The following is a 24469-nucleotide window of genomic DNA, read 5'->3' as shown; positions in this document are numbered from 1 at the left end:
TCAGGGTGACCCGATTGAAGATGTTGGAGTAGACCCAGGTCAAAGTTGGATCGAGGAGAGGTGTATTCCAGCTTCCAGTTCCTTGCGAGAAAAATATGCAGTAGATTTCAGCTGCACAGTTAGCACTTATTTGCATGCTTGCTAGGATTTATTTTTATAAAACCAAAATCTAAACGTGAATTTCTGTTTTTTAAGCATTAGAGCAGTGGGCATCTCATTTAAAAAAAAAAAAAAAAAATTACAGTCTCCTTTGACAAAGTTTGTAAACCAGCAACAAACACTGATCTAATGATCAATGTACTTGTGATCTATATGGAGAGGTTAAACAATGTGTTTAAAGTCAGTATACATTAAAGTAAACCTTTTGCTGTGGAGGACGACTGTTGACATAAAACATCACTCCCATCATACGAGATAGAGCTTACTTTGGTAGGATTTGGCCTCCATCTGCTCTCAGAGCTGTGATGGAACAGCACCAGTTTACTGGTTGGCATTGTCTTGATGAGAGTCAGTTTTACTGGGACTGCTGGGTCCAAGACCTTCCGTGAAAGAACAGGTGCTTTTTCACAATTGCCAATGAAATAAACAGGAGAGAATAACTTGTATTTCTTCCATTTTTTTCTTCCCAAACGTGACGTACTGAAACGCATAAGCTCCTGGAAATGACAAAAATCCAAAAATTGCATGTCACTTTAATAACAGTATAATGGTATTAATTACAGAATGATTCAACAGAGCTAATCAAATGAGACGGTTATGAAATACACATTTCCACCTGTGTGGCTCATACTCTGGCAATTAGAGCTTGTGGATATGTTGTGTAATTTGAATTACAAATGTCCTGGGAACAATCTTTCAGAAAGATTGATGATGGAACTTTTAGAGTTTTGATTAAAGCCCATCAAAAGCCATTGTGATTAGTCAGCATTTAAACGGTGAATAAAACCATCTTAAAATGAGTGTGAATAATGTTATCATTTTGATATTCAGAAAAGACAAATGACAGCAATCATTCCTCAGTGGTAATGGAGGGTTTCTGTTAATATTGCTGTTATCGCCAAGCTGCAGGATATTAACAAAATCATTCAGCATGTTAATGCTAATCATTGCAAGTGTCTGAGGGAACAGTTCAAAACTATTTTATTAAAGATTAAAACTCACCACCCACCACCATTTGGTTTTGGGGGCAAAGTACATTGGCTCTCAATGGTCTGACCAAGGTTTAAGGCAATTTTAGGTTTTAGGTTCTATTGTGTCATTTTATTCAAACCACAAACCTGCTGTGGACAGTGAGGAGCTGCAGTGTGTTCTCCATCGTTTTTAGGGCGTTAGTAGGGAATAACATCTTGGGCATCTTAAACATTGCGTTGATGCATCTTTGAATTGATAGCCCACCCACCTCTGTCCTCCCCATGTACTCATGTTTACTGTAAGGACAAGACAGTTTCATAAAAACTCATTCGTCATGAGAGATGGTCAAAAGGAAGAGGAAGGGAAAAAAAGAAATGACAATCTACTACTCTGTGGTGGTGCCAAACATCTTCCTCTGGACGAGCAGGGATTTCCGCCCGACACACACACACACACACACACACACACACACACGCTCCACCTTACACCAAATCCCAAGGTTTGATAGATTTATTTGAAAAGAGCAAACCGGGGAGGACGTCACCACTGCTTGGGTGACCCCATACATCACGGCCTTTGTGACCACATATTAAGTGCTTTTCTCATCCCCCGCCCATTAAAAGTAAATAATCTGCCGCGAATGAGGCATTTGTTAGGGAGGCATCCTATTTTTCATACGTGACAGCTATCTGTTTATACACAAAGCCTCGAAGGTGTGCTGGGAGAGAGCGTGCTTGGGGAGGTGGAGTGGAATGATGATGTCAAACGCTTGAAAAGGGAAATCCCAGCATGCACTGGGGCCGCTCTTATCCCCCCCTTTTCCTCCACGGTAATCCCCTGCAGGGGTAGAAGTTACAAAAGGATAAATGTACAAATGTGTTCTCGGAAATTAAGGACCCTGATGCATTTAATAAGCATTTGGGAGTTGAGCTGATTGTGATGATTACAATACCCTTGATACATATTCATACCATCCGGAGCAGATACTTCATCTTCCTGCCCTGTGTTTTCCCCCACCTCCACATTTAGAGAAATCCCACGTCTCCGAGGGGCATTTTGCATCATGGCATTTGCAAGCATTCCAACATGAGGCAAAACAGTTAGGTAGAAGCATAATATTAAGTTCATTAACTTAATTATTTTCAGTTAATGAGCACAAAGGAGGGGAAAGAACAGGGGACCAATTCTTAATTAAGTGCAATTGTTGTATTAGAATAAATGAACATTATGCAGCTACATCATTTCCATGGCGTCGCATGCATATTCATAACTTGAAATTCATTAAACATTCCCCTTATAAATCATGCACATTTATAGACTGAAGGTTTCGTTTTATTACAGCATATTAAGTCATTTTCGATGCACAAGGTGGCTTTGAAGAGAGGCGATACTCAAGGTTAGTCAGGGTAATTTATGACATTCCTGTCAGTTAATGGTAAGGTGATTTTTATTGCAGTTTAATGTGCTAAGGAGCAGTAATAAGCACATTGGTGCTCAGGCCAGATGCACCACAGCGATTCCTACTCAGACATATTCAAATATTCCCTTCATAAGGGAAGCAGGTACACGCTGTGTGAAGAGGACTGGAAGGGTAGCAGGTTATTGCATCTGTGTCACATGTAGCGGACATTAAGTATGTACATTTCTATCAAATCCAAATGAGAGCCTATATCGATTTATGAATGCAAGAAGGAAAACTGTAAATAGACTCCAAGAGTAAATATGTTACAGAGCAAACAGCACACAGTCAGAGTGTGCGGCACAGCTGCACATAACAAATGTTGGACTAATAAAACTGACCAAATAACAACAGATGAAACATCTGTTTAGAAATGAAGCAATTTGGAGGTGGCTAAATCAACAAATTTGAGAACAAATATTTATGTACTATACAATGTCTGTTCAAGTTATAGCCATATTTACTCATATCAAATGTGATCAAACACATGGCTTATATTGGAGCATTGTTAACACTGTTTTGAACTACAATCAACACATTACACAACAGTATTATTATGTCAGAAAAATCAAACAACAACTCAACTGAGCAATCTCCAGCATTGGGTGAAAAGAGCAATGAATAACATCCTCCGACATTAGCAGGTCACATGGGCAATGTCAGGCCCCAGAAAGAGGCCCCCTATTAAATAACTGCTTGGATCAGTGTACCACTTGGCACAGGATCAAGGCCCTGGTCACTGCCATTAGTCCTCCCCCAAATATTCAAATGGAACTTTATAAGGCCTCTAGTGTGGGTCGTAACACTTTGATTGTTCTTAACGAGTGCAGGCGGAGGAAGACAGCTGGGTCATATCGCCCTCATTAACGCTCATTGACGGGGGTGCCTGTACCATCAGACCCGGCTCCGATTCAGCATTTTCCGCAATTTGCCGCGATTAATAGAGGAAGGTCACGCCGGGTCACTTTCAATTTCCACCTGGGAGGTATGGGGTGAGAGTGAAGGGGGGGGGTGGAAACAACTCATTTGCACAAATTTAAATAATTCCCTCACTCGAACAGAGAGAGGAAATACGGGTTGATGAGAGAGAAAGAAAGGGGTGAGTGGAGAGCAGGGTGAGGGTGAGGAAGAAAGAAAGAAAAGGCCGCGGTACATGACGAGGGGGGGGGCCATGCTGTTGCACCTCGCACAATAATAATCCGGGCTGGCCCCTTCTCAAGGTACCAAGATAAAGAGCATAATGAATATGATGGAGGAGATGAATCCAGATGCAGGAATAAAGCGTCGCTCTCTGTCTCCCGCTGCAGTCTCACTTGGGAGCCCTGGAGGCGTCTAGCGAGCTTTTAAACTTATCATAAATGTATTAAGATTGCACCGGGCCATGAAACAGCTGTAGACAATTAATCTTCGGCAAATCTTATCTGAAGAATTGGTTTCAGCAAAGTAACATCTGCTGTGCCGGGCGATTATTCATGGGCAAACGTGCACCCGCCGCACTTTTATGCATAGGGCGCGATCATTGGCAATGAAGTAAAAATTTATAGTTTTCCCTGTTCAGTAAAAATAACATTCAGCGGCATTAAAACATCATCCATCAACATTGTCTCGGGTCCCGGGGCCCATCTCGGGCTGAGAAATTAGAAAAAGTATTCATTTCTCTCGGAACTTGTTCTGTGCTGCTCCACTGGGCTGGTATTTTCAGAGGCTGTGTGTGTATATGTGTGTGTGTGTGTGTGTGTGTGTGTGTGTGTGTGTGTGTGTGTGTGTGTGTGTGTGTTTTTTCATGCTTTAGAGAAAATTGAAATGGGAGAGGTGGATTTTTTTTTTGGTATATTATAACAGTGCTCACTGTTGTGATGGTATTAAAAAAAAGAGAGTGTTTCCTCAATTACAGCTTATGCAGAACATTCTAAAATAACAATGTTAAACTTTTTGCACTTGGATTAGTTATCACTGGAGGTCTTATGTATATTTCATGACTAATATTATGTATATCATGACTGTCAAACACACACATGTTCTAATCTTTTGGTCAATATCAGATCTTATATAACATCATTCTCAGATAAGAATACACCATCTGCATTACAATTTCAGCACTACATGTTTGAGGTGGCTTATCAAACTACATATTTTAATTTGATCAAATAGAACAATTGATATATTTATGCGACCTTTGGAATCCTAAAGTAATTAATGAATTGAGTAATTAAAGTAATCCTACTCTTAAGGCATCCTGATGCGGATGCGCATATCCATTCCTCTGGTATAGATTCACAGAATGAAATAAACTCATAATACAGATGACTGTTTATGTAAAAACAAAATCAGATGCTTTTATTTTCTCAACATTAACTCGTCTTTTAAATTCTGCATTTCCCAACTGTGTGGATCTCACAGATGGCATTATTTACAATATAGCCAGTCTGGAGCCAAGCCAGATGCAATCTTAATAAGAATTTCATCATCTGAAACACTGGCTGCCTGTCAATTAGTGTGCTTCTTCAACTAAGCAAAACTGAATATCTCTGCCAGATTTTGCATTCTCTACACAACAGGTTAAAGTGAAAGGTTTTCCATTTGACATGTTTGTAAACATTTAACATTTAACATTTGTTAATCTGAAAAGTGAACATGTATAGATGGATTTCACACATTTGTGAAAAAATAAATGTGAGCTGTAATGTACTTTAAAAAAAATGATGACATGAATAGTTTTCACTGGTTATTAACAACACAGAAAGTGCATTAAACAAAACAAACAAACAAACAAACAAGGCTGATATTTAATGCGATCAGCCTTTGTCTTTTAAACAGCATCAATTCACCTGGTACACCTGTATCATATTTTGAGGTATTTTTCCATTCATTCAGACATGACAGTGAAGAGGAACAGAAAGTGAGTGGGAGAGAAAAATGAGGTAGGATTGGGAAATGACTGCGGGTCGGACTCCAATTTGCTCCCGTTTCAAGCATTTTCAAGTAATGTTTTTTTTTGCTTCTTACTGTTCCCTCGTAATCATGTAAGGTTGCACTTTTCTCTGCGAGTGCTGATGATGGCCCTTATGATGGTTTTTATTCATTTGCAATGGGGTCTGTTAACATTGCTTCTTTCTTTCTTTAACAGCATATACATGTCTTGCGGTATTTTCAAAAAGTAAAAAAAAAATCTAAAATATGATCTTTCTAAAGGCACACCAATACTAATAAGGATTAAAAGGCTGTCTAGGACTGTATGTAAATAAATCTATGATCTTATTATTTGGCGTCTCAATGCTACTCAATATATCTTACAATCTTTCCACACTGGCAGAAAAACGTGAGATCACCACAAGAAGCCCACAAACCACATCAAATCAAATATGATGCCAGCGCCCACATTTTTAGTATTAAACCCACTCGCAGAAGGGTTATGGTATCAAACCATGCAAACAAACTGAATGATATGAGATAGCATCATTGGAGAAGTTCCCTTGTTTACCCTCCACCACTCATGCCGGTCCAATCTTCAGCAATGTGTGATTTAAGTGCCTGAGCACACCCTGTCCTTCCCTGCGGCCTGACAGAAAAGGCCTTCATCAGTAAATTATATTTTCTGGGAGCCCGGCTGCAGATGTCTGTGGAAAGGGGAGCAGGGGATGCTGGGTAATCTCCATGGAGTGGACACTCCCATAGGGTCAGCCTTAATCATTCCATTCAGACGTGACCCCAGGACCAGGGTAATGGATGAGAACACAGTAGCGTTCTGATCAAATAACAAAATCAGACATGAAGTTTGATGGCATCGCTTGCTCTCTCTCTCTCTCTCTCTCTGTGAGACGAGAGCAAATCAGAGTCAGGAGCCCATTACGAGTTGTTTCCCCATGAGGAGTGAACAGCAGAGATGGTGCCTTGTCATTTGCACCTGCACCAGAAGATGAGCCTCGCTGCTATCAGTCTGTCCACAACAACAGCATCCAACTTTGGGATTTTTACCCCCATTTACCAGGAGAAAGTAAAAGTCTCTCCTCTCTGTCTCTCTCTCTCACTCTCTCTCTCTCGCTTTCTCTCTCTTCGATGGAAAAGCCATCTGAAATTGGTTTTGAGTCCTGCAGAACTGAACTACCTGGCGAGGCCCATTCTTCCATCCCTTCAAGGGGAGATTATGTTTTAAAGCCTAACATGTATTGTTCAATGTGACATGCTCAATTTATCATTAGTTGTGCGAGGGGAACGGATGAGTACACTTTCAATTTAGTTCAGATGCTTTCTTTATACATCACGCCTCTTCATCATCCATCATTTCCTCCCTTTGATTTGTACAAAGAGTGAGCGAGCGGGAGACAGAGGGAGAAAAAAAAACATCCATTCATAAGTTTAACACAATTAATCATGAGGCAGAGATAATTTCATATTAATGGAGCGAAACATTTATTTCATTATTTATTTGATGAACTTGTGCAGTGAATTTCGAAAAAGGGATCCTTTTCAAGATCAGATAATACCTATTGCTCAGAGAGCCGTGAAGAAAAAAGGTGCCACGCCACAAACCTGTGACTTTTTTTTTTTTTTTTTTGTTAAGTTGCTTTTTGTTCCAGGCTTCATGTACGTTTCTGCCAGAGAGGCCCCTGCATCAGCGTAGGCATCTGAGCGTGTGCCTCTCTGTCTTCATATAACAAGTCCTGACAAATTGGAAAAAGTTGGGAGGGATAGATAGGAGCTGACCCGAAAACAAAAGCAATCACAGCCCAGGGGTGAAGGCACGAGGAACAGTGAACCGGCTGCTGGCGGCACGTCGGATCCGAGGTGGAAATCAGTCGTTTCCGAAGTCTGAGAAATATCCTCTGAGGCCACAAACAAATGCTCCCTGACATGGTCATTTATCATCACGGATATCTTTATTTGGAATAATAATAAAGTACACAAGGAACAAGAGACAGGAAGCAAAACTTGTTTGTCCAATTTACATTTACCCTTTAAAACGGAATGGTGCGTTCTGGTATAATTCCTACTTCATTCATTGCAACATGAAATGGAACACATCTCATTTGAACATAAAGGCCAAGAAACAACTCATCAAAAAGAAAGCGCTAGTCTATGGTGATTAGAGTGTAACTGTGCGCTGTGTTCCACTAATTAATACCACAAATACCAGAGAAAATGAAGAGGCTCCTTTTAATGCAATTAGATCAGAGCAATTCACTGGGGCATCTGATGATAACTAAATAAGAACATAATTATTTCCTCAAACTGAATGGTCTTGAATCTCACCACAAATCAATCAGCCCTCCACTCTAAGAAGTTGAGACTCCATTGTGGCTCAATCAAAAAAAAGAAGGGGAAAAATCAATTATAGTCAGTTTCATTAGGGTATGTAAATGAGCTGAGTGTTTTTAAATGAGCTGGTCCTATGTTTCCCTCTCCTGGTCCTTTGTATAACACCACCTAGAAGGGTCTCCACCTGTGACCGCAACCACAGCAAAGACACCTCCTACAAACACTCTGCCTCTACCACCTCAGCATTTAGATGTACAGCATTCAGAACTAAGTTGGCGGGGCTTACATTTAGTCAATTCAGACATTTTTTGAAGTCCACCGTCATCAAAATAAATCTCTTGAAAGACTGTATAAAGTGTCCACATCTTAAACCTGGAAACTAAATAAGTCTTCTTTTATACAATAATATACACAAATGTTATAGTGGAACAAAAAATAAAAAGAAGAAAACAAAAACTTAGCAGCCTGAAACAATTCAAACAATTTCCATGATATGAAATGTCACATTCCATTTGGGTGCCATTCACAGCTCCTCCTTGTATTTGTCCACAATGCCACTGAGACTAATACACCATATCTGTTGAACTTTCAATAAGCCTTTTCTTTACCAGGCCCAGACCATGGAATGTCAAAGCATGATGCTCAGTCTTTGGTTCCAGCTATGGCTGTGCATGTAACGCGTCTTGGGGAAAACGACCCTCTGAGAAACACACTTCTGACTTTTGTATGATCTATCTCCCTCGGCAGACACCCCCTTCATCCCTTTCATTTGTGCCGTGGACGCTCTCCATAATCCATTTCCAGACAGGTGACACGTTGCAGACAGCAGGATCCCAGCTGCCCCTGCACTTCCACACATTGATTTCTCTCTTTTTTTTTCTAGAATATTCTCCATTTCCCCATGTGACTAATACTCAAGTGCATGCATCAAATCGGACACAACAGTCTTGTTGATATCTGACCTCATGATTCAAAAGATAAAATACTGAGTGAAACTGATGTAATTATCGCATTATTGTGCATAATGTGTTTGTCATAGGAATTGCCACAGCATTGAACAGACAGAAATGTCATAAGAACAAGTGAGCTGTCTCAAACCGATAACCTGAGGCTAGAACTTATTTCCTTTATGCTTTCTTGTATTCTTTTTTGGCAATAATTACACAGATCAAATTAAACTGCTGAATCAGATATCTTATATTGTTATTGTAATAATGGCATTATCACTATACACTGTGCTACAATATGAACCCTTTCACACACAAGATGAAATATAACCTCATTTATTAAATTCATTCGCAACCTTGCTCCTAACAGGGAGATAAACAGTAACTGATGGTAACTCTTATCAAGCAAAAAAAAACAAAAAAAAACTCCCAAGGACATTGTTGACTAAGGTTTCCTAAAAGTCTCTCCATAGGTGATCACTCTCATGCAAAGTTAGCTCAAGTGGCCGGCACCACCCAGGAACATGGTGTCAGAAATGGGATTTAGCAACTGATGGCTGCTGGGGGTACAGAGGCGAGACGGCAGCAGCTGTCTGCAGAACCTTTCCTGTCATCATCTCTGATGACGGCCACCACCGACCCCCCCGTATGCAGAGGCTGCCTGGTGCGCACCGCTGGTGATGAATTCGATGCAACACTATTAAGAGGGAGATGAAATACTGAAGTTGTGCCCAGACGCTGATCCTATGGAGTGCACGGAACTCTGCAGAAATTCCTATTGATTTCTATCCCGCTCTGGCCGAGACGAGTTCTAGCCTCAAGGCCACATGTATTACGACAGGCAGGCCCAGCCTCAGAGAGGATTGGAGTCCGATGTATTTAAAAAATCTTCCCTTCCACCTAATGGCAGGTCCAGGACTGAGCCGCAGTCATTTAGAGCCCTGATTGGACGAGCCCGCTCAGTTCAAGCCAGCGGTGATTTAAAATGATGTCCGACTTGAACTACATTCTCCGGGAAGGGGGAAAAAAAAATGATTCAATTTAGCGATTTATTCATATTTACTGAGTGTACCGGCATTACATTTGTATAGATCACATCTGGGTAGAAAAAAAAAAAAAAACACACAGATGGAGGAAATCTAATCAAAATACTAAAGACATGCTGGGCAATCACATGGAGTCCACATTCAGAAGCCCAGGTCCTGGGTCAGTTGCATGCTTTTTTTATGATGTCTTTTTGAGATCTATCTGAATCACATTAAATTGGATATAAAGATGTGCAGACACATACATCACAGTAAATGGTACGCTCGAGCATTGCTCTCCGAGAGTCCCACCTTAACAATCGGGTTATAGAATCGGCTTCAGATCCGATTAATAATTTACAATCCTGTTAGGGGAGAACAAACATTTCTGTTCAAGCAATTTAAGTTGCAGGATTGATATTGAAGCTCGGAGCCAGGGAGCTGACGGCATGGTGGCCGGGACGCTGGTGGCCAGGAGCCTGCTGCGGGGCTTTTTTAAAGTGGCCTCCGGATCCGTGCGGTGGAGAGACGCTCAGCCCTATTTCACACTCCTTGCGTTCTTTATTAAAGTGCCGTCACAGTTACTATGCATTACCCACGCTTATCTGTTCAAGGTTTTTATTTGGGATCATGATCAACACCCCGCATCACCCTTTCCCTCTTTTCAAATCTCTTTCTATTTCTTCACATACACCCAAACATACACACACCCTCACATATCCACAGAAAGTTTTACGCTCGGACAGGTTCATGGTAATGAGTATATAATTGCTGGCGCTTCAATCGAGCTCTAAGTAAAATGAGCTCGTCATATTGCAATCAAGCAGTCAATGATCCTTCACCATCACAATATGACAGAGAGCCCACCCGCTTGACTTTCAAAAATGTGGAAAAGTACAGTATGTTTCATCAGAGTGCCTAAGGGCAATGCTTTCCTGGTCTTTTCTGCCATTTGTGTGATAACACAAAGTTATTGGTTGATTTCTGATTACTGTAAAATTTCATTTATTTAATACCTCTTATTTATACTGTTATATTGTACACAACTAGCAGTGAGATTTTTGGCAAATACCTAATTATTAAATACTATCAGCGTGGTCACATTTTCCTGATGAATTTACCAAAGTGCTCCATCTGTTTTTCTCTTAGTACAGTGTGAATTTAATGAGTAACACTTTAAAAGGGCTGTGAAAGAATTTACATGGAAGAAGCTGACCTGTAATCCTAGATCGAATCATTTTTGCTTGGTGAATACTGCCCTCATGTGGCCAATCAGAGTGTGTTCAGGATACAATACACAAAGCCAAGACACACAAATACGCATTCAGCGGTGTTCTGTGACATAATACTTAAGACGTTTATTTTTAAAATAATCTACAAGACCTTTTGAGGCACACAGAAATGTTGCATGACTGAGAACAAGACAAGGCACTGTAGCGTTTACATTCTTAAGCATATCACAGGGCAGGGGGGGTCAAGGTTCACAGAATCAACTCGATCATTTAAAAAAAAAATTGTCCATACTCCAATGGAATACAACCTGGAATTTACCAATGTCAGGCCTTGTAAACAATAATTTAGATGTTTAAATTTTGAATTAAAATACATTGTAACAGAAATAGTTTCCTATACAAATGGAAACATACACTTGCTTTTTACAGTCCATGGTGTACAGTATATGGATATAAAAACACAATGCTGATTGCCTCACCAATCCAGCTAAGAGCAGACTCTGCACGGACAGCATGTTGGAAGAACCTGATTCTCTGATTGCGGAGACACTTTAAAAACTTTGACAACTTTCCAGTTGCTGTTATTTCTCAAGGAAATAGACATAGTATTGTATACTTATATGCAAAGTTTTGCATAAGTTGCAGTCTTCTTAAAATAACAACTATTATAAGATTCCTGACTCGCATCATTAGAGTTTGTTCACCATTAGGGTTTCCACTGAGAACTGAGACAACCTAATGAACAAATCAGTCATGTCCGATGGCTCGGATGTAGTGTAGAATTGAGAAGACACGTGTTGCCAAGGATCAGCATCTCTGTGGAAGCTTGGTAAGTGAATGGCGTGATGATGGTTTAGCGAACTAATTGGAAGACATACCTCCTAGCCCACTACCATGCTGCTGTACATCTTCTGCTGTTCCTCTTTGTAAGCTTCTTTAACTTTCCCTCTCTTCAGGCCTCCATCCCTGAGCAAAATCACAGTTACAATCATGAAGATGCCAGTGAAAGTGCAAGCCAGTACTGTTTCAATGTCAGCAGACAAAGTACAAACTTGGCAATTCTGGGAACTGTAGCCATCATTACCTTATAAATCAGCCTTATGAGGTCAGACAAGTATCACAATATACACTACCGGTCAAAAGTTTGGGGTCACTTAGACATTTTCATTCCACTCCATTATAGACAGAATACCAGCTGAGAGGAGTTGCTTTTTTTAAAAAATCAGGGCAGCAGTTTTCAGATTACATTATGTTCTTACATAATTGCAAAATGGTTCTCCAAATGTTTTCTCAGTTAGCCTTTTAAAATGATATCAGATTAGTAAACAGAATGTGCCTGTGGAACTTCGGATGAATGGTTGCTGATAATGGGCAATGTAGATATTGCATTAAAGATCAGCCATTTCTTTCTACAACAGTCGAGAACCCTTTCGAGAACTTCTGATTGGTAGTTTAGGTCTGGCGACAACCATGTGGGGGTTTGACAGACACGTATGACGAAATATTCAGAGGAACACTAGCATTAAAACACAAGATGGAGAAGAAAACTTCTTATATGAAAATATGCCACTATCAAGTAAAGGAGGTCTTCATTCACCATCAACATTTCAACAAGTTGTGCCCAGATGTGTACTCCCTTCACAAAATGATAATATTGTGTCTAGACCCCACAAGACATGCTGATAACAGTACTGGATCCTTACCATGAGAGGTCAACCAGGCCTCCCTGATCTGCAATTGCTGATTTGACTCTGTTGGCAAAATTAACTGCATCCTCTCCTTCCTACCAGAAAGGAATATATACAGTGAATAGAACTGTTACATAAAACACAGCTATCCCCCATAATAAAGTCCTCCTCTACAATTAGCATTAAAGGAGAATTCCGGTGTGATATTGACCTAAAGTGTGTTGAAACATGATACCGAGTGTGAACGTATCCCTTATCATACCTGTTCATTCGTACTCGTCGCTCGACTTATCGTGACTAAATTCAAGATGGCGGCGAACGGTAAACTTTGTGAAGGTACTGTCTGTATAAATCGTCTTGTAAATAAACTACCAGTGCTTTTTCAAAGTTCTCGATGTCTCGTTTTAAATGTCAAGGCCCTCGGAAGTCTACCAATGAAGTATGGAGCTACTTTGAGCCTTGTAAATGGTGTAAAACAGTGATTTATTTGCATGGCTAGGCCGATGCCCGAGGCACCCCCATCGAAAAACTGTTGGTAGCATCGGCAAACTAGCGCCAGATTTCTGAGTGCAGGGGACAAGCCGAGATGAGCTTTGAGACATACGTTCATCACGTTTCAACACACTTTAGGTCAAAATCACACCGGAATTCTCCTTTTGTTGTTACTGCCAAAATATAGACTGGAAAGCCTCAGCAACAACTCACTGGTAGCACAATGGAAAATGTACCAGTCTAAAGGGCCGTTCACACCAAGCGATATAACGACAACGACATGAAGAATGATATTGGTGGGGATCACTTTAAGAGCGATTTTTAGAACGATAAAAGCTAACAGCCAATCAGAATCCATCAAAATTTAGCCAGCACATTCATTAAGACAAGGAGAGACTTTGCTTATAGTTGGTCAGTGTGGACGCTTTTATCATTATGGTTATTGTTTTGTGTAAGAGCCAAATGCTGCTTTGAATCCAGGTTCACATTCCTTTGTCTTACACTGGGTGGTGCATGTCTCAGGTATAAAGGTAGCAAATACAATGTTGTTGGCAAGTGTTTGACCCGGAAGGACAAAGGGTTTTTGAACGCTTGCGCGCTGCGCTTGTATTGCTACACTGATGGAAACTGCTATGGGCAATGTGCTGTTTTTGGAATAAATGGACAACTTCTGGATTTCAACGTCAACATTTGTCTACATGCGTTTGTTTAGCTCAGGGCAATCAAGTGAGCGTAGTACTCGTAGCATCTAGCACGTCAGCCAAGCCTTCCCCGGGCTCAGGCACTTCAGTAGTTCGGTATTAGGCCGAACTCCTTTAACAGTTATAGTTATCGTTCTTGGTGTGAACGGCCCTTAATCAGACAAATTTGGTTTGGCTCTGAGAAAAAGAAAAAAAAAAAAAAAGTATAATGGTGATGTACAGCCATTTGTGTCACCCCTAACCAGTGTTTGGAATAACGCCGTTTAAAAGAACGGCGTTAGGTAACGACGTTATTTTTTCACTAACGGGGTAATCTAACTAATTACTTTTCCCGTCGTTACAACGCCGTTAACGTTACTGGACGTAAAATGGGGTGCGTTACTATGCATTGATTGAATAAACTGTAATCCGAACGCACCCTGGCTCACAGCTAGTGAGGAGATGGGTTAACGACGTAAGCGATTATGATTGGCTAAGGCAGAGTCATATTTCATGATAGCCAATCAGAGCCAGTGTTTTTACACACTTGCCATACACACACACGCAACCGCTAAAATAGAGATTCGACGAAACAGCAGAGGTCAGGAGCAATCCGAAAAGTTGGCCTTTTCAAGGTGGAGATATAAGCACTACTTCAAATTCATCAAGGCAAGAATGTGCATGTAATGTGTACATTATGTCCAGGAGCGAAGACTTTGTCGACATCTGTTGTAAGCAAGTCTAATTTAATGAAGCATCTCACACACGCATCTAAAGCTAGTGGCCAAAAACACCGATACCTTCACCACAGATGATAGCTCGCCATCCACTAGCAAAGAAGGACTCGGAGCAAAGTCGTCCAAGCAGCAAAAGCTAGATCTTTCTGCCTCACAACAAAAACCTATGACACAGGCTGAAGTCTACCATAGGTCTGGCGATGTGCAATATCTTGAATTTCCCCTTGGGGATCAATAAAGTGTGTGTGTCTGTGTCTGTCTAATAAATATTGAAAGTTATGTAGCCTACAAACACCTGTCTGTTCAATTCAACTGGCTGCTCAAAAAAATCCAAAATCTTTGACATATAGCAACTTTTTTTTTTTGTAACAGTAACGCAAATAGTTACTTTCCCTGGTAACGAGTTACTCTTATCATAGAGTAATTCAGTTACTTTTTGGAGCAAGTAGTGAGTAACTATAACTAATTACTTTTTTAAAGTAAAGTTCCCAACACTGCCCCTAACCCAAACAAATCTTTCTAAACCATGCATCTTGACCACAGTATGAAATTGTGCAGTGCCAAGCAATGTGGCCATAATCTCATTCCTATAAAAGCCATACCATGTTTAAAAATGGGCCAGACAAGCCAACAAGAATGTCCCTGAAGTGGACCGTACCTCTCTGGTCATCGGGGGAAGGTACCACACATTGACCACTATGGCCCAGCTGGTCATCATTCGAAGGAGGTAGCTCACCATGTTGTACTTGGCACTGTTCCAGAAGGCATCTCCAAACTGTGGGTCATACTAACAGAGACAAGCATAACAGTTAATGATCACCAACAAGCTCCACAAGCAATACTGACATCTATATTTTATGTTTTTATAGCCATAACCACAGCTATCCTAAAACATCTTCAATCAATATAAATGCTATGGCAAAATATACAAACTGGAGCTAGAAACTGTCACAAGAGATAGATAATGTAAATGACACAGCATTTATTCAAAGTACCTTTATGGCCACTGGGTGTATGGTCCCACCAATTTCAAAGCTTCCCTTCTTGAACATCATGACTGATGTGTTATTGATGCAGGTTCCTAAAACAACAAACAGTCCGTACTGAAAGAGTCCATTCTGAGTTCTGGCACTCTGAGACCAGACCCATTCACTGGGTCCCTCTGTGCATCACAGGCTAGAAGCAAGGAAGGACTTACCCTCAGGGAATATCAGTATAGGCAGCTTGGTTTTGTCTGCGACGTGGGCTCTAAGCCTGTAAGTGAAATGATGTGAACAATACTGAGCATGTGTGATAGTGACTCACGTGGCTAATCATTGTGACCATGTTCGTCCAAGCTGAACAAAAGCACAGCAGCGATTTAGGTCAGATAATGACAGGAGTATATTGATCTAGGTAAACAACAGCACATTATCCACATACGAATGTAAGAAATACAAACAAATACCGGTACATACACAATATATTCACAGTATAAGCTAGTTTCTTAACAGGTGAGCCACAGAAGAAAGTGTGTTCTAATGATGTTTTTAAACATATGATCCCTCACCTGTTGGCCACAGCAGTTCGATCTTTCATCTCAGATCTCTCAAACCAAATGTGAGGGCAGGACCTGAGCATTGACTTTTGGATGACCCCCATCAGACCGCCATGAACTTGCCCCACCTGTGTACGTCGAAAAGAAATGCTCAAGCGGTGAAAAACAAACACACATGGACCTCGTTCTTCAGCCAAGCACAGTGGTTGCTCTGGAAGCATTAATGTTTCAGTTACCACCCACCATGGCATAGCATCCATCATTTGCCAAAATAACAATGTCAATCGGGGAGGTGTGGTTGGCGACACAGATGCCTCCTTTCTTGGGACGGTTTTCTCTGCGAAAGGAGCAGAAACTGTGGTCAGTCACTGAACATTCAACTACTAGCCAGGCTGCACCAGGCTCACAACTTTTAGAAGATTTTAGAAGACTGGTCTATTTTAAATTAGTCTTGCATCTGAGGTGCGTTCAAATTCCTTGAAAAGAGGTGAATGATTACGGCAAACATGTTTGTCTAAACAGATACATTTGAATGATTGTAAATGTTCCATCAACGGTAACTCTCCATCCGACTCCCAGAACTACCTCCTCAAACTGTTTGCAAGTGTTCGTAAAAGTTCGCGGAAAACTCAAGGCAAACAGAAAACGGTTTGAAAACAATCGCCTATGTTTTCAAATTTGAACGTTCCTCTGGTGTAGCCAATTCCATTGATTATAGGCTAAATGCCTACTCTTTATTTTATTTCTTATGTAGGCATTTTGTATTTTGTATTGTATTATTATTTGGTATTTTCATATGTAATCATTTGTAAATTTGTAAATAACATTGTAATCATTTGTAAAGCACTTCGGGTCAACCCTGTTGCGTAAAATGTGCTATATAAATAAATTGACTTGACTTAATTGATACAGCATGCGATCCACGAATAGAAGACTTCTGAACACTACGCTCCACGAATGGAACACGGTGTAGCCCAGCTGTAACTGTGAAGTCTTTAGTGAGCTGGGCACCGGTAGAGGAGACACACAGAGAGAAGAGGGTGGGTATGAGGGCTGTACCACAGGAGAAGTCCTCACTTGTTGTGATAGCGAATGGTAGCGGAGAGGCCTCGAGCACAGATTCTGTAGCACGTCAGATGGACAAGATCACTGAGCCAGTTCTTACCCCTGAAAGAGAAGCAAGTCACTTCCAAGTAGTACAAGCCTAAGATAGACCGGAGTGTAAAGAGCGATTCACACCCGGAACGATAACTAAAGATAACTAACTATAAAAGTAAGAATAAAAGTGTCCACACTAACCAACGATAAGGAAAGTCTCTCCTCGTGTTGATGAATGTGATGTCTAAAATTTGATGGATTTTGATTGGCTGTCAGCTTTTTATCCCCAAAAATATCCTTTATATCGTTATAGTTTATGTGTGGACATAGTCATTGATATTAGCTAGAGTGATACATTTTTGCTATTATCGTTATAGTTATTGTTCCTGGTGTGAACGGCCCTTAACTTATAACTCAGACAATCATAATAAATTGATTTAAATGGTTTTAAAAGAGTATTAAAAGGTCAGTCACAACTCAGAGCTCCATCAGTTACTGGGCTACTAGTATTTATCATATACACAGGGATATTAATAACCAGGTGTCTCTGTGTTCATGTAAACTCCATATCCTGAGTATGATCAAAATCAGGATAAGCCTCATATCCGAGATACCGAAGTGCATGTAAACACAGTCAATGACAAGAAGGTCTAGTGGTGTTGAGTCGTCATCATTTAATACACACAGAAGTTTACCTGCTACTTGGTAACAGTCCCACCAGAGTAGTCCCAATCACCAACCAGCTTAGTCCAATGAGAGCCAAGGTTATTCTGTGAGAAAGATGCAACAATAACACCTCGGTTGGCTTAATCATTACTGAATATCATCATTATTCATTATTGAAGTCAATATCTGAAAGCTTCTATAAAAGTGCTCCAAGCGATTTGTTGGGTAACGTCACTACTGTTGGCGTAAAAAAAAAAAAAAGGAGCTAGCTCGCCCCTCCCTCCCGTGCAATTGCAACTCTCCTAAACTGACATCTCGTCGGTGAATGGTTGGAAAAGTTTGTTATGTTTCATGGTCCAGGCTGCCCCAGGCTGTTTTTGGAGCCTGAGCTGTCTGCAGAGACTGTGTTTTTTTTACAGTGTATTCAAGGGACAGGTAGCTAGCGGATGGTGATGAGATGTTTGCTGTATGTGACAAAAAATGTTTTAGCTTAGAAACCGCGTAACATCACTTAGAACACCTTTAAGGTACAATACGTCTGTTACTACCAAGAGCACTATGTTTTGTGCTCTCATTTCAGAGAACACGTGGGCAGATAAATGCTGAATGGTGGCCTATTCTCCACATGGCGGCCACTTCTGGTTTGGGACACCTCTGTGAAAACAAATGCTATGATACCAAATATTCTGCCATTTAGTCTGGTGATTTAACTATGAGCCAACTGGTAGTTTGTAGGGGCACTCACTCAATTCAGCGGTCACAAACTTCAGACTGTAAAGCCTTTTCTGTTCTATCTAACTCATCAGAATAGTTCTATGACATTTTCAATGAACAAATACAACCTTGAGGTTTTGTTTTCACCGGGTGCAGCCAATAGACTGCACCTTATGTCAAGAGGAAATGTCGCGGCCGCAATGTCGAGAACTGGCTGTTACGTGTCTTTTACAAGAGGCACAGCCATCTGTGTATACAAGCGAGCAAACATAGGTGGGGATCAGGAAAGATTCTCAGAAGTTACACAAGCAACCATGAAATGATCAAATGCCTTGGCATAATAAAACATCTTCCTCGTAAGACATTTTATTTGTTTGGTCTTACATCAATACACTCATTGTTAATCTCTAAACTTCAATGCCACTCAGGATTTGAGTTTCAGCCCATCCTGTTCGATTGCTGCTGGAGGTTCTTCACTAATCATCTTTGTGACTATTAATTATTGACTATCATCATTGCCCAGCTCTTGCTCCAGCTCCAGCTTGCTCAGTCCAGTCCAGTCTCTCCAGTGTCATTGCTCAGGACACATGACTGATAACATATCGGTCATTCATGTCCACTTCAATGTCACTTCCATTAAACAGCATTATGGAGTTAATCACACACACATCTTCCTTCTTTCCTGTTACCACTACCCTTTACCACCCTCTGGGACCAAATGAAGCTTCTCTGCAACCAATTCCTGTGTGTTATTATTCAGTGCAAAGACACAAAGCTCTGGCGCACATTATACCTGAGTGGTGCCAGGATGCAGTAGCGTATGAACACCCCAAGGCCCCAGATGATGGTGACGCGAGCGCTGATGTAGCAGAAGTTGTTGTTGGTGCGGGTCAGCAGGTTCCAGGAGGCCATCTCCTCTGAGGTGAAGCGCTGAGTCACCTCGTCCTCCACGATGCTCTCGATGCCCTTCCTGCAGAAGTAGAAGGCGTCGCACAGGGTGAACTCGCCGCCGGCCAGATTTTTGGGCCAAGAGCGACGCAGCTCCCCAATCTCCTTCTCCATGGAGCCATCCTCCTTCTGGATGATGCCTGATAAGTCAGGAGCACACCAACAGAGAAAACTTAAACTCCCTAACTTCTCATGTTATTTGACATTATATTCATGAGTAGGCAAGAGTCAGTAAATTCATAAATAACTAAGGGTTTAAAGTGCAGGTCTGATGTCTGTGCTATTATTTACCTGGTCTGAATGTGTGACAACTTTTTCATCAATACACACAAACACCAGCATAATGAATATGACACAAGTGACAGTGGGTAGATAAAGGATATTCCCATGGCTGTGGTCTGATCCTTTAATCCATAAGATTATTCAACACTAATGCTGCAAGGTGGGATAAATGAGTGATGGGGCCAACAGGGGTTGGAGTAAAGGGCAGTATCTCAGCCAGTGGTTACACAATCGAAGCTTTTTAGGACACTGGGTTATTTACCCACCAGAGAATGCCCCACAAGGGAGACAAATTACATCAACTGTATCCTGTGTAAGTCAAATACAGGACATTGCACAAGGTCAACAATATGACCTATGTTCACATTAAAATATGAACAAATCCTGCAGGCTGATTGATACCTACTATGTGCACTTCATTTGGAAATGAATGTGGAATTTCTGCATGTTTGCAAGTAGCTGCTTATGTTGTATAGTGGTAGTTAAGACTTCTTACCATTGGAGAGTTGGGCTTGGAGTGGAGGCTGATCCCTCTGTCCCCTCTGGATCCTTAGCGTGGCCCACTGCCATAATAACAACTTTATTTTGGGGTGACCTTTCACACAGTGGTTTACCCTGCACTGCTCATAACTGCCATGCAAAATTGAATGTGCCCAGCCAGTGACATGCCTTGAATAGTGAGACTTATATAGTAGTGTTCTATTAAGTGTTCTATTCCACGCATATGCCCACAGTCCATCCTATGTGGCCATAATTGGGGTAATATTTAAACCATGAGCTAGGCAAATAATGGGCAGCAATGTGAATTAAGAAGATAACAACTATGGCTTTACTTCTCTAGAGTCTAGACAGATGAGAAATTGAGTAAGGTGGCATAATATGAGTCACATTATTATTTTTATGGGTCTTTTGGCAGCAGGAATGCTGAGCTAAAACAGTTACCTCTAGAGTCTTCACCAAGACCTTAATGTAGATCTCTGTGACGCCCAGTGAGGCTCCACACATGGCTGGCAACATGATCAGGCCAAACACTACGGAGAGCCACAGCTGGATGAGCAGGCAAGCAATGTCCCAAGCATCCTCCATCACTGCTAAATTTGATCGTGGTCAGCCTGTGCTGAAGTGCACTGGAATAGTCACCTGCTAACAACAACAAAGTTATAACGTCACATTCATCGCGGTGCCATGCAAAAGCGCTACATGCAGGAGCATATTTTACTGTCTACGGGAGTAACCATTCCGCTAATGTCAGCTAGCAACTTCCCGTGTTACGAAACGGTGTTCGCAATGTGTAACCGAGTGGAAACTTCGCGTTGTAATATTATGCCATATTGGAAAATAACACTCTGCTAATTTCTGCGGTTAGCTTGCTAGCAAACAGTTTGGCGACAACTCTCGCTTATAAGACGTGACAGAGCTACACAAATACCAAAGAAAACTACTTGCATAACTTTACACGTTTTATCTCTAAACAACTATGCATAAAACCGTTAGCTGAGAAGCGTAGACATTAGAACACGCAGCACATCGCTAACGTTAACGTTACAGGAAATGGTACATGGAAATCCTCGCATATTTATCTCAAAATTCATACCGGCATATTAAGTTTTTTTTTTTTCTTCGGGCGTTCCTGACAGATATCTGAAAGAACACTTCCCCAACCTTCCCTCAAAATAACTTTCGTGGTTACCACCAGTGTCAAAGTTCAAGCATGTGACATGGGTAGGCTACTGAGATAAGACAAAGAGCGCCTCTCTGTGACTATATTCTAAAATACAACAGCACTCACAAGGTCTGGGAGAATATCGTTTAAATGTTGCACAGTTCCATTAGAAAAGCAGGGTTTAAAGGTAGAAGGATGTCCATTAGAAGGTTTGTTGCTTTAGTTTTATGGTGGTAGCTAATGATGAATGTAGCACAGCTTCTTTTAATTTCTTAATCTAGATTTTGGGGGGAATTTGGAGCAAACAAAGCCAAATCATTTATGATTTCTCTCTCTCTCTCTCTCTCTCTCTATGTATATGTGAAAGCATTAGTAGGCCTATGCATAGCAACTTCCTGAAAAAAAAAATATACACACACACACACATATATATATATAATTATTATTTTTTTTTTTCTCAGGAAGTTGCTATGCATACTAATGCTTTCACAAAGAATGTCTCACAGTGTTCAATTCAAAGGTGTGAAAACTTCCCTTTGATGTGGTTAATTTTTAACACATTTACAGTAATAACATGTGTTTCATTTAAGTTAAACAAACAGTGTAGCCTAGTATGAGCAAATGATTGACAGGAACATGATCCACCCAAATTTGGCAATATAAATACTGTAGGCCTATATGGTCAAACAGTCTTGGTGAGGAATGTGACCAGAAAGTGGCCTTGTTCGAAAAAGGTTTAAGGTAGGTATACGCTACTATACACTTTTCTCCAGTAATCACTTAAATAGCCTACTTAGACTATAGAAAGTTTCATTATCCTATAGTCCAATGTTTTAATTAGACCTTGTGAAGTTGATGGGTACATAAAGCAAGTTCATAATTTTATCATTAAAAATTTGATTATAAAAACATGATTTCTGTGCCTGGGAGATCTACCTCTTAATGCCTCATGTTTAAGGAAGCTAGGAGCTTCCTTAGGAGCATTTACATAAGTTACCAGTGAATGACCGACATGCCTTCAAATTTCAACTAAAATAATATGAATATTGTGTACAGACTTGTATAGTGGTGTTTTGTTGGTCTTTGAATGTGCACTAACAATTGAACTTTTTTACAGAACAGAGAATGATGTGTCATCACATCACACTGTGTGTGCTGCCTCTGATGGTGCTAACGCATGCAAGTAAGTCTTTTTTTAAATAACGGTTCCACAAAAGAATCCAGATGAAACAGATGTCATGAACAGACAAATGCTTGGGCAACTAGTGTGGTGAAATCTGAATAATTTTAATCCAGTATACCTTTTCCTTCTTGAGCTCTGACTACAGACACATGGGCCAAGAACATAGTTGCATAATCCATAAACTCTTTGCAAACAGACATACATGAACAAACAGAAAATGTACTTACTTCTATAGTTGTTTTATTTAGTTCTAGTTAACCGCCAGCCATCAATTAGATTGCTGATGGCACTCCAGTTGAGCAGCACAGGTGATCATGATTAGTCATTAGAGTGATTTTTAAATGCTCACACTCAAAAGATGGCCAGTAAGACTGCTGTTTGTAGGCAATATATCTTTTTGAGTTGGCCTTTATGGCAGATTGGCTCAATGAAAGCTTTCCGACTGCTGACCTTTCCTGACTATCTGTGGTTTTTAGTCAGTTGTGCAATTATATTATGGTCATCACCACCACCCTGTACAAAGTAAAACTTATTATTTAAGTGAAGACTCAATAACAAGAATATCATATTCTCCATATTCTGTATATTTTCCATAATGGTATATGCCGATACAAATGTCCTCTCTATTTATTGATCTAACATTGATCTAACATTATCTTATATTTTAGTGACGCCTGTCTTGACCATTCCTGTTTTTGACCCCTGTCACAACTATACTACCTTGGATGAACCCTGGAGAGCTACCAACTACACTGACGACTTCAGTCATTGCGACAGTCGAGTCTCCTGGCACGGCTGGTACCGGTTGCTGTATCATGGACAGACTATACGGATGCCCGAGGAGTGCTTACGTAGATCTGGATGTGGCACCGCTGGCCAGCTGTGGATGAATGGAACCCACCCCCAACTACAGGATGGGATAGTTACAAGGAGGATATGTAAGGTTGTAGGCTTTGACTGCTGTTTTGACAGAGCCCCTCCAATTAAAGTCAAAGCTTGTCCAGGAAACTACTATGTCTACCAGTTTGTGGCGCCCAATGGCTGTAATTATGCTTACTGTGCAGGTACAGTATGATAACTGGTCTTTTTTCATCTTCAGTCTTTTAGCTGACTATCAACCACCAAACATTTTTTGTCCTAACAATCTTTAGTTTACTAACTGGTTTACTTATGAGGAGCAGATCATATTTGCTTTAAAGCCAAACAATTATTTTGTAGATGTGACCACCATATCCACAAATGCTTCTCCTACATCTGCAATTGTGCACACCTCAACAGGTGACAATCAAATTTATTTTATCCACAATCCCTGTAAAGTTTTATAATGATGCATGATGAATTCATGTGACATGAATGTTTTCTACCGTCTCTTATTCATTCACACGCTCCCTCCTGTCTCTGTGTAGTCTCGACTAACCCTTGCGGTGACGTCCACTGCACTGAAGATGAGGTATGTGGGGAAGTATATGGAATCTATGGCTGCTTGTGCAAGAGCCATCACCAACCTATCCCAGAGTCATTTGGTAAGCCCTAATCAGATCTGTGTTTAGTTTTATGGATGTTAGCAAGATACAATACATGTACAACATCTGCCCCCCTCTCAGGATTAGTTGCCACATGCCACAATAGCTCCTGCTGGATTTCACTGTCCCGCTGCCTCCTCTTTGAGGCTGGCTTTCCTGCTCATGTTCTACACCTCAACGATCCAGGCTGCACAGGCACAGTCCTAGA

General features: G+C 40.8%; 2 protein-coding genes and 1 long non-coding RNA gene across 5 annotated transcripts in view; 2 read left to right on the top strand and 1 right to left on the bottom strand.

Annotated features, from left to right (window-relative positions):
* Nucleotides 1–11151: 11151 nt before the first annotated feature.
* On the bottom strand, nucleotides 11152–21627 carry gpat3 (glycerol-3-phosphate acyltransferase 3). 3 transcript variants are annotated; one of them, XM_048259453.1, is made up of 13 exons: nucleotides 21487–21627; nucleotides 20835–21035; nucleotides 20389–20455; nucleotides 19456–19750; nucleotides 17978–18052; nucleotides 17262–17351; nucleotides 16428–16521; nucleotides 16197–16312; nucleotides 15846–15901; nucleotides 15643–15728; nucleotides 15306–15434; nucleotides 12754–12833; nucleotides 11152–12016 (listed from the first exon to the last, which is right to left on the bottom strand). In XM_048259453.1, exons 2-13 carry the CDS (start codon nucleotides 20976–20978, stop codon nucleotides 11932–11934), a joined length of 1317 nt encoding a protein of 438 aa, XP_048115410.1. In that variant the 5' UTR covers nucleotides 20979–21035; nucleotides 21487–21627; the 3' UTR covers nucleotides 11152–11931. The 3 variants fall into 3 exon arrangements, with proteins under 3 accessions (XP_048115410.1, XP_048115408.1, XP_048115411.1); XM_048259451.1 differs by having other exon boundaries at nucleotides 20835–21032; nucleotides 21487–21624; XM_048259454.1 differs by lacking the exon at nucleotides 21487–21627 and having other exon boundaries at nucleotides 20835–21436.
* A 446-nt stretch (nucleotides 21628–22073) lies between these two features.
* LOC125304183 (pancreatic secretory granule membrane major glycoprotein GP2-like) overlaps nucleotides 22074–24469 on the top strand; it is a 7104-nt gene continuing 4708 nt past the window's right edge. Inside the window, exons 1-4 of the mRNA XM_048258251.1 lie at nucleotides 22074–22296; nucleotides 22673–22738; nucleotides 23407–23802; nucleotides 24145–24188. Of these exons, the coding sequence (XP_048114208.1) occupies nucleotides 22681–22738; nucleotides 23407–23802; nucleotides 24145–24188 (498 nt within the window). The 5' untranslated portion in view covers nucleotides 22074–22296; nucleotides 22673–22680. The remainder of the gene's footprint in view (nucleotides 22297–22672; nucleotides 22739–23406; nucleotides 23803–24144; nucleotides 24189–24469) is intronic.
* Nucleotides 23932–24463, top strand: LOC125304924. Its single transcript, XR_007195289.1, has 3 exons — nucleotides 23932–24016; nucleotides 24145–24261; nucleotides 24343–24463. It is a non-coding gene; the product is annotated as an uncharacterized LOC125304924 (long non-coding RNA).

This window comes from Alosa alosa, chromosome 12 (assembly GCF_017589495.1).
Source record: "Alosa alosa isolate M-15738 ecotype Scorff River chromosome 12, AALO_Geno_1.1, whole genome shotgun sequence".
Taxonomy (NCBI): domain Eukaryota; kingdom Metazoa; phylum Chordata; class Actinopteri; order Clupeiformes; family Clupeidae; genus Alosa; species Alosa alosa.
This window is presented reverse-complemented; position numbering and strand designations above follow the sequence as displayed.